Consider the following 10,944-nt stretch of genomic DNA (forward strand, 5'->3'; position numbering starts at 1 on the left):
TATATATAAATAAACAAGCTAAGTCAATCACTAGTACTCCTGTTTTTTTGTGGCATGCCCGCAACTTCCACTAGTTGATATAATTAAATAATTGGAGCAAGTTGATAAGATAATTAAAATAGATATTTTATTATTTTATTAAAATATAGTTTAAAATAAAAATTAGATTTCAACAAATTTAATGAAAGAATCATTTAAATTATTGGGTGACTTTTTAAGTGAAACATTAATAGTCGAGTGACTTTTGAGTTATAAAACAAAGTTGAGTGATTTACTAGAGCCATTTGGATTAGCTTACAAAAAGTAGTTTTTAAGTTAAAAATAAAAATTGAAACTGAAATGATTTTTAAGTTAAAAAATGAAAAGTAAGGGAAGACCTATTTTTGATTTTTGACTTAATTTAAGTCATTTTTGACCTTCTCAAACACTCTCTAACTTATTTTAAATTATTTTTTATATTAGTTAAATACTTTCAAAAATCAAAAAATAATTTTAAAATATATTTTACTAACTTCTAAATCAATTCAAATACTCTTTAAATGAATAAATCTGAATTAAATGACTTTATTAGTCGACTATTTAAAGTTGAGTGATCATACTTAGCTATAGGTGTGTACTAAATCGAATCAAAAATCGAATTAAATCGCAAATTGAGTTAAATCGAAAAAAATTCGACTAGTGGTTTGATTTGACTTGATTTGGTGTTGGAACAAAAAATTCGACTATATTTGGGTTGGTTTGGTTTCAATTAAAAAAAACAACCTGAGACCAAATCAACCCGACATTATATATATAATTTTAAAATTTTATTTTATACGTAAAAATACTTATTTTGATATAATTTTTAAATATCTCTTATACTTTATCATAATTTTTATCTTTAAATATATATATATTTCATCTTTGAAAGTTAGAATTCTTAATGATCTAATAAAGATTATAGTCTATACATGTTGGTTATTATAATAAAATTTAAATAAAAATCAAATTAATACTAATGCAAAAAGAAAATCAATTCAACACTAAGAATGACAATAATATTGAATATTTATTTTTTAGTTTTACATAGAATTTAGACAATTAAAATACATGATTTAATTTTACTTTCTTTTAATATTTAGTCATGTAACTATTACTTACTAAATCATTTTTAGCATGATTTCATACTTTAAATTGTGATCAATTTCACTATGACTTATTAATTTATAATATTTTTTTACGCGAATTTATTATTTTTTTTGTTGGATATTTTAGTGTCATTAATCATATCATATTTTTTGTTATTTTCTTGAGAAATAACTTAGATAGTTGTATTTTGATAAGACTAAAAAAATATTTGAAGTACGAGTAAATTATATGTTTGTATGAAAACTTTATTGAAAAAACTCAAAAATTCGAAAGAACCCGAAAAAACTCGAAATTGAAAAATTCGAGTTATATTGGTTTGATTTAATTTATAAATTAAAAAATTTGACACAAATCGTTTGATATTTAAAAAATCTGAACTAACCCAATCATGTACACCCTTATTTAGATATTATCTCACTTTTGGTCATATCCATTTAGATAAAATGAAATAACTATTAAAAGAGGGATTCTGCATTTAATTTAATTTTTTAGAAAAGTCACTTTTGTCAGGTAGTAGAATCAATTTGACTATAAAAGGGGTACTCACGTTAATCATCCTGTATCATCCCTCACACAAAACTTGCTTTTATCAATCCTTGCTCCCACACGTTTCTCTACTAAGATATAAAAAAACTAATATCCTTCTTCTTTATTTTTTATATAAGTTTTAAGAGCTCCATGGGTAGTGAAGCTTTGGAATTTTTTTCTTGTGATAATAATAATAATAATAATGGTTTTTCCTATGAACCAAAAAAGAACATAATTATGGAGGAAACTGATAATCTTTCCATTAATATTCACGATGGTTCTTGGTTTGAAGAAGAGATTGATGTTGATCTCAAATGGTCTTTTGCTTTGAACAGGTATATATGCATGCGTATAATATTTGTCAATTTTCATTCAGACTGTTACGTTCTGTGTATAGAACTAAAATTTCATAAATAAAATATGGTGAAATGTTAGGAATAGTACACATCGACTCTTTAGTACGATTTCTAATTAATTTTTCTCTTTTGAATTGTTTTTCTTCCTATGTTTCTTCTTAAATTCCATAAATAAAATCTGATGAAACGTTAGGAATAATATGAAACATGTTCACATCGACTCTAATTAAATTTTTTATTTCAAAATTGTTTATATTCTTCCTATGTATCTTTTTCCGGTCATAGATATATAATTATATAAGCAAAGGGGAAAGGGGTTCTTTTCCTATTTATATAATTAGATTAGATTAGACAAAAATAAAATACCAACGACATAAATGTTTACAAAATAAATAGTCAGATAAACTTGAAAATAAAATGAATAATTTATTTGGAGTCGCGATTAAATAATTACACCTGGCGGGAGTGTAAATATTTTACAAAATATCATCGGGTATAAAAATGGCCCAACTCCTAAGAAAGACGTTTTCTCTTCTTACTTGTTTCATCTTAATTCGTATTTGTTTCATTTTTCTTATTGGTGGGACTTTATTTTTTTAGTCCATTCAAAAAAAAAAAAAAAACTTTACACACTTTAGTCTCAGCTGACGTAAATGTCTGGTAATGATGATCATATCCAATTTAGTGCACCTTCCTTAGGTTCATTTTTATTTTTAATAATTTAGACTTTATACATTTTTTTAATAAATGTTTTGATATAGCATTTATGTTAATTGATCTTTACTCTTTAATTTTGAGAAATAACTTAAAACATTTTCTCTAATATTAACGATAAAATATGAAAACGATAACTATTATATTATTTTTATTTTTAATATATGTTAAAGATAATGTGAAAGTAAATATTGTATATTAGTATAATGAATTAGTGGAAGTCAACAAATGAAGTAATTATTAGGTCTTTATAAATATTATTTTATCTGTCTCATATTACTTGTTCATATTATTATGAATATACATCAGAAACTATTTTTTAAATTAAGATAAAATCGATTGATTTATTTTCATTTTGCTTTTAAAGTTATTTCTTTTTAAAAGTGTAAACAATATCAATCACCTGCATAAATATTATAAACTTTTTAAAAGTTCAATCATTATTATAATCTTCATAAGTACACATTTTTTCGAAAGAATATACTAATTATATAAATTCTTTGACCTCCATTTGTATATTTTATAGTCCGGGAAAAATTGTTTTTAAAAGAAAAACTTTTAAAGGTAAAATGAGGAAAACATAATTAATTTTATTTTGATCTTGTAAATTAACTAGTAATTTAGGATAAATATTTTTAGTGATATAAACAAATAATATGAAATAGAGAAAATAATTCAGAATTTTAATAAATTTAATAACGTAGACACGTAATGTGAAACGATCGACTAATTAATTTTGACTTTCTTGTTTTTACAAGTGTGCTGCACAAAGGAACGAGCGAGTACCAAGATATTGCTCTTTTGGACACCAAACACTTTGGAAAGGTAGATATAAATAATTTTTAATAATTTTTTTTATTGGAAGGAAAAAAAATAAAAAAAAAGAGGTTGACCCAACTTAATATATAATATTATTAAAATATATATATATGCATGGATTGTAGATATTGGTGATAGATGGGAAGATGCAGAGTGCAGAAGTGGATGAATTTATATATCATGAATGTCTCATTCATCCAGCTCTCTTATGTCACCCAAAGTGAGTATTTAATTAATCAATATAATGATGCTATTTAATTTGATTATTATTAGTTAGCTAGAGTTATACTAGTATAATTAATTGGATTAGCTGTAACTACCATAAATAATCAAAAATATGAAAACTCTTATAATTATTATGATGATTTTTGCAGCCCCAAAAATGTGTTCATAATGGGAGGTGGTGAAGGATCTGCAGCAAGGGAAGCTCTTAGACACAAATCTATGGAGAAAGTTGTCATGTGTGACATTGATAAGGTAAAGTAATTACAAGGAAAACATAAAGATGAATCGAACTATGCATATTATTTTTAATACAACAAACCAAATATTTAATAAGAAGTAACACTCAGATAACTAATTTCAACATAAATAAACTCATCACAACTATTATATGCTTTTTTTAATTTACGATTGAATGTTTAACAACAACTGAAATTCTTATGAAAAATGTCTTAATACAAATTATATTTACTTTATTACAGGAGGTTGTTGATTTCTGCAAGAAACATCTAACAGCAAACCATGAGGCTTTTCTTAACAAGAAGCTTAACTTGGTCATTAACGATGCCAAGTAACTATTCTTTCTTTACTTATTTGCTTACTTGCTTTTCTTTTAAATCCTCAGGAGTAAAATGTATTCCCCTACAAGTAGGATGTAAGTCAACGCTGGATCTTTTCAATTATATATACATATTTTGAGCCAAAAAAAAATTATAACGTACATAAATCTCATAGTTTTAATATGAAATTACAATCTATTCCTTTTTAGTTTGTAATTACATTAATTCCTTAAAAAGCAACACAAACCGGATACATAATATGTAGCTCAAATACATGAAAGAGTATTTCGGATATATTATAACATAAATGGAATACATAATATTCAGCTTAGATACATTAAAAACTAGCTCGGATACATTATACTAGCTAGGATACATAGTGTGTAGCTCGGATATACTATAAAATAAATCGGATACATAATATGTAGCTCGAATACATTAATATGTAGCTCGGATACATTAAAAGAAATAAGAAATTTTAGAGATTTTTAGAAATAGAAGGTAATATTAGAAATAACGAAAACATAAGACGTGCATTTGAGTAATATTTGCAAAAAAAAATAATAATAAGCAAAGTCCATAATAAGGTCCATTGAAAATTCAACTAATTCACCTTAGAAAATCCACAATTTAGATCCATGCATGAGATAATTAAGGGTCTAATTGGGCTACGATTTATGTGGGAGCATAAATCGTTGTAAGTCTTGGTTTGGGCTAATATCTAACTTATATAAATGAAAATCACACTACTTTAAGAGTTAATTATTTAGATATATATATGTTAGTTTGTAAGATTACGAATCTTATCAAATTTAGGTATGTCAAGATATATCTATCTCACAATACATGGGTCAAAATTAGGTATGATTTGTTCTTAATACATTGCATGAAAGTGAATTTCCATGTATCTGAGATTCACAAATTTTGCTCGCATCCCTCTCATCTCGCTCATCACTCTCATATACCATTTGCATATACCAGATTCATGTGAATTACACCAAATACAATGTATATAGTGTGTATCTAGTGTGATTTGTGTGCATGTGACTTGAAATTTGGTACGAAATTATTAATTTAGAGAAATAAAATTTTTAATTATTCCAAACAATATGGCCAAGAATTAATAAACATGTAATTAGGTATTTTTTGTCCCTTAATTATATGGCCTTGAGGATTTAATGAGTAATTCAAGTTGGCTTTATTCTATGTTGTTGAGTTACTTGTTTTGATTTTGCATGAACAATGAAGAGCTGAGCTAGAGCAGAGGCAAGAAAAGTTTGATATCATAGTTGGAGATTTAGCTGATCCAGTTGAAGGAGGACCTTGTTATCAACTCTATACCAAATCTTTCTATCAAAATATCCTTAAACCTAAGCTTAATGACACTGGCATCTTCGTTACTCAGGTTACCTACCTCTCATTCTTCCTTATTCTCATATCTATCTATATATATATATATATCAACTGATCGCGATCGTTAACGTATAAACAGGCTGGACCAGCAGGGGTTTTTACACACAAGGAAGTTTTCTCATCCATTTACAACACAACCAAGCAGGTTTTCAAATGTAAGTCTCACTAACTAACAGAAAATTATAGTTTTGACAATCTTTTCTTACATAATGTGTTGTGTTGATGCAGATGTGCTGGCATATACAGCTCATGTACCCTCATTTGCTGATACTTGGGGATGGGTTATGGTTAGTACTGATTATTAGGATTAATTTACTCCAAATTAATTAAGAAATTAATAGTTATAATAAATTACTTTTATATTAATTGCAGGCTTCTGATCAACCATTTTGTCTTGATGCTGGAAAATTGGACAAGAAAATAGCAGAAAGAATTGAAGGAGAATTGTTATATCTTAATGGTGCTTCATTCTTCTCTTCCACCATCTTGAACAAGACCGTTGCCAAAACGTAAGCTTTAGAAACTACTGTTTCCATGGGCCACTTCTCTGTCAATCAATTTTGTTATGTGTTCACAAGTTATTATATATTTAGAATTATTCTATTTCTTTTATAAAAAAAAAAAGTCATAAGTTTCGTCTGAACTCTCAAATCCTCACTTAGCTTCGCCACCAATATTTTTTCTTTGTTTAATGTCAACAGGTTGAAGAATGAGAGTCATGTGTATGCTGAAGATGATGCAAGGTTCATTCATGGGCATGGATTGGGATTTAGAAATTGAGTTTCTGATGGGGGGAACTGTACAGCCAAATGTTTGGGAAACAAAGGAATATGAATTGTTGAAACATTAATGTTTTCTTAATGATATTTGTTATTTAGTAGCTTTTGATTTGGTCAGCAGTATAGGCTTAGGCTGCTCTTCTGATTGTCCAATCACTATATATTTACTATTTCATGTAATGGCAAGATTTGAAAAGAAAAAGAATCAATTTCCATCACATTGTCTTCTTTTTGTTGTGTTTAATTACTCCCAAGAACCCCTACACCCCTTCACAATTTATTAATTTATTCTATCTCTTCCATATAAATTGAATATTTGGAGTTTTTTTCATTGTTCAAAGTTCAAGATCGATGCTTGAATTTTTTTTTGTTTGTCCTTTCCTTTAATTAAGTTTGGTATTTTCTAGGAGCCTAATTGTACTATTTACAAAGTTGTATTTCTGAAAATTTCCATCACATTGTCTTCTTAAATATTTTTTTTTTAATAAATGTGCATTGCCCGAGTAAAATAAGGCTAAATGCCTTCTTAATAAATGTGTATTGTGTGAGAGTTAAGCATTAAAAGTGTCGCAAATCTATGGCACATTAATAAACAACATTAGCAAGGGCATGGAAAGGACTTCTACACTGTACTTGTCATGTGCGTGATGAAACAATGTAGTTTTGGCGACTAAGTGTTAGTGGGTGACATGAGACAAGGATGCTGGAGTGTTGGTTAAGAAGACTTGGCACAGTGGCAAGGCAGTAAAATGACTTGACGATGGCAAGAAGGTTGTTCGATGTGGGCATGAAGCTGACACAAACCAGGGAATAAAACTAAGTGTTGAACAAGGCTGAAATGTTCCAAGTATTGGGCAAGGAAATTTGGCTAGGCTGAAATGTTCCAAGTATTGGGCAAGGAAATTTGGCTAAGGCAAATGAAAACCATGTGTACGGCACATGGGTTGTTTTATTTTGAAATTTGAATGTTGTATTGCTCCTACAACTATTAAGTTGTACTTGGTTAATTTTAAATGTAACAATTTTGCTAAGCCATGTGCAGGGCACATGAGCAATTGTAACTGTCAGCAACTGCCTATGTGTAGAGTGTTAAAACTGGCCAATAATCAAGTTTATCATGAACAGAGTAAGCATATTGAAGCGGACTGTCATTATGTTTGAGATTGTATTCAACATGGCTCTGTTGGTTTGTCATCACATTTCAACACAACGTCAACTTGTTCATGTGTTTATAAAGCTTTAGGTCCACATCGGTTTTAAACATAATAGTGTACTTGGTAGTAAGTTATAGTTTTGAATTTTTAATTATGAAGATTTTGGTGTAAAGTTTGTATCCTATAATAGGACTATTCTACGTATAGAGTTTGTGTTTGTAAACCACATAAGTTGTTCCTGTATATCTATGTTATTCAACCTGTATTATAAGGTTAGCCTAAAACGACAGAAACAGAATAAGATGAAACATAAAGTATACAAGAAGTAATCTGAGTCCACAGAAATTGTTGTGTGTCCTTAAGAAATTTAATCCCCTCACTGTACTCGAGGTTATGGATTAATTTCTCCCAAGATAAAACGGATTAACCCTGTTAAAGAAATAGCGGTACCTCAAATTTCTTTAACTTCAGTGAACTTCAGAACAACAACAAGTCACACAGACTAAGTCGATCGACTTGATTTGTTTGAGAGAAAAAATTTATGCAGAGGAGGAAAAAATTCAGTGTTTGAAAAAACGAAAAGTGACTTCCTTTTATAGCCATTTTCAGCATGAAACGTGTCTGTTCAGAGAAATTTGTTCAGACCCATTTTATTCAGAAAGTTGTGTCTTTTGGAAAAAATAACAACTTTTCAGAAAAATGTGTCTGTTAGGAACATAACGGCTTTTCGGAAAGTAACGACTCTTTGAAAAGAGTAACAACTTTTTGGAATGTTGCCGTTACCCGCAAATTTATAAGAGATAATATTAACATGATTTATTTGATTTAATAAAAACTGATTAAATAAATTTTGTCCAAAAAATTATCAATCAAGCCGAGCGATGACGGCGCGAGGGGGCATCTTCTTCTTAGCTCTTTAAGAAGTAATGAAAGTGTTTCCTTATATAAGGACAACAAGTTTCCTTTCTTTTGCCGATATGGGAGAAATGACTTTTCATTTGCACTTTGCAAATGACTTTTCATTTTCGCTCCAAAATAGTTCCCTCACTTTTCATATTCTCTCTTTTCTTTTCCCATTCACAATTGCTAAACCCATTAATCCCCCACATGAATGGGGAAGGCTATTGTTAAAACATATGCATGAAAAAACTTGTGTGTCTTGTAGATAAAGGTTAATCGCATCTGGATAAGTAGGTTCCCCTTTAAACTTTCCGTAGTGAACATATATCGGATATACTCGGTCAATCGGTAGATTTGATGTCTTTGAACCGTCGAGCTTTGGTGTATACCTAGAAAAAATATGTCACACAATCAACCCTTGAACTGTTCTTAGTTCTCATTATTTTGTTCGTTTCAGCCATGAACACATCTTGGATAATAAGTGCTTAAAGAACTGGCCTTACCGGATTCTCCTTGAAGCGGCTTACACTTCACACTTACAAAGTGTAACGACCCGCTAGGTCGTTTTGAGAACTAGGACTAGTTTGACTCCTTTTAAAAATTTAAAGAGGTATTTTTAAACTATTCGAAACTAAGAATATTTAGTTGATAAAAATTTTAGTGAAGAATTAATCTAGTTAATAGTTAGTGGGTCATATCCATAATTCATTTAATACCTTTTTACTTGACCCATTAATTGATTTAGGGTAGTGGGGTTAGTTTATTTATTTTACTTAATTAACATTAGAAGGGCAGAAAACAAAAGAGGTAGAAACTGATTTTTTTTTTGGGCAGCGTAGATTACAGAACAAAGAGGAACGAAGTAAAGTATTGAAGGTAAAAGTTTTTCCTTAACCGATCTATATTCTGCATAAGCATGCATAGTGGTAAAAATTGTTGGCGTGAAGAATCTTTTGATATCGTATTGTTTGTCGTAACTTGTTATTAAAAGAGATATAACTTTAGTAAAATTATTAGATTGAATTGAATGGATGTTTAGTTATTAAGAATTCCTAATGATTTCCATATATAGGAATATTTTTAAAGTTGAAATTTATATATAGTCGTAGTTGCAGATTTGAAAAAAAAAAAGAGGGTCGTTGGTCTATAATTTTCTCGTATTCATTATTATTAGTATATTTTTTTGGTATTAAAATGGTGGGGAGGGGAATGGAATCTTAAGCCAATCATTGGGAAATCATGCCAATGATTGGCAATTAAGAGAATGCCTTAAAAAAAAAAGGAAAAGGAATTGGCAGGTTGCAGGGAATTGACGTTTAGGAAGAACAAAAAAAAAGAAAAAAAAGGAGAAGGTCACGTTGGAGCAGTGATTTGTTGATTATTATTTTATACATATATAAAACTAAGATATTAGTTTGATATATTGAGATAGGTAATTAATTATTAGGTGTATATTATATAATTTAACATTGAATTCAAGGGTATTGGGAGATGTTAAAGTTAAGTTCTTGGCTTGAATTTAGCAAGTATGAAAAATTGGGCATACCAATATATATCAAGATTGGGAGTTTGGTTAGAAATATGAGTGAGTTTAGCGTCTATGATAGACATAATAATTTGAATGTCTACAAAAATTTGCTTACTTATGAATATTGCATAATTGGTAGATTGGGAACGTTCCGAAACTTTGCGAAAAGGGAAGGAATTATCTTGAAGATTCGTGGCACGAGGTTCGACTCTTAAGGTATGTTAAGACTTTTAGACTTGTTGAAAGACGTTTTCCTAATTAAAGATTAAATGAAAATAGACAAAGCGGTAAGGGAGAAAGATGGGGGTCTCGTATCAATGGTGTGACGGGCATTGGTACAATTACCGGTGTTATAAAACGGAAAATTTCTACTATAGAATGTGAATTGTAATTTGAGAATGCCAAGCATATGGGCATTAGGTGATATATTATTGACTTGAAATCCTTGTGTGATTGTGTTTTCTTTATTACACTTGTATAGTTGTGATAATCGAGGTGGTTATGTAGTATGTCGATATTTGACTGATTCGGGTGCATCATCATCCCCTTTATCGAAATAATATTGTGTACATGCATTGACATGAGATTGAGTATAAGTTGGGCACGTGGAGATCGTCCGTGCTGGGGACGGTGAGATGTTAAGATTGTAATTTGGGCACGTGGAGACCGTCCGTGCGAAAATTGTTTGATATTATGATAGTGCGTTGAGATCGTCCGCACAGACACGTGGAGATCGTCCGTGTCGGTATATGGACCTCGCGAGTCCTCCATGGGTCATGAGCTCTCGATGTATTTCCGAGGAGTATCATGTATATACGGTTGAGTGAGTACTGGGTATTCTGA

At 29.5% G+C, this 10,944-nt stretch overlaps 1 protein-coding gene across 1 annotated transcript; it reads left to right on the forward strand.

Moving 5' to 3' along the window:
- The first annotated feature begins 1,691 nt into the window (after positions 1–1,691).
- Positions 1,692–6,737, forward strand: LOC107026968 (thermospermine synthase ACAULIS5-like). The gene is made up of 10 exons (XM_015228114.2): positions 1,692–1,991; positions 3,485–3,551; positions 3,671–3,765; positions 3,920–4,022; positions 4,250–4,338; positions 5,576–5,732; positions 5,820–5,895; positions 5,969–6,027; positions 6,113–6,249; positions 6,442–6,737. Exons 1-10 carry the CDS (start codon positions 1,807–1,809, stop codon positions 6,518–6,520), a joined length of 1,047 nt encoding a protein of 348 aa, XP_015083600.1. The 5' UTR covers positions 1,692–1,806; the 3' UTR covers positions 6,521–6,737.
- The last annotated feature ends 4,207 nt before the right edge of the window (positions 6,738–10,944 follow it).

The sequence above is a fragment of the Solanum pennellii genome, chromosome 8, assembly GCF_001406875.1.
Source record: "Solanum pennellii chromosome 8, SPENNV200".
In the NCBI taxonomy this organism is placed as follows: Eukaryota; Viridiplantae; Streptophyta; class Magnoliopsida; order Solanales; family Solanaceae; genus Solanum; species Solanum pennellii.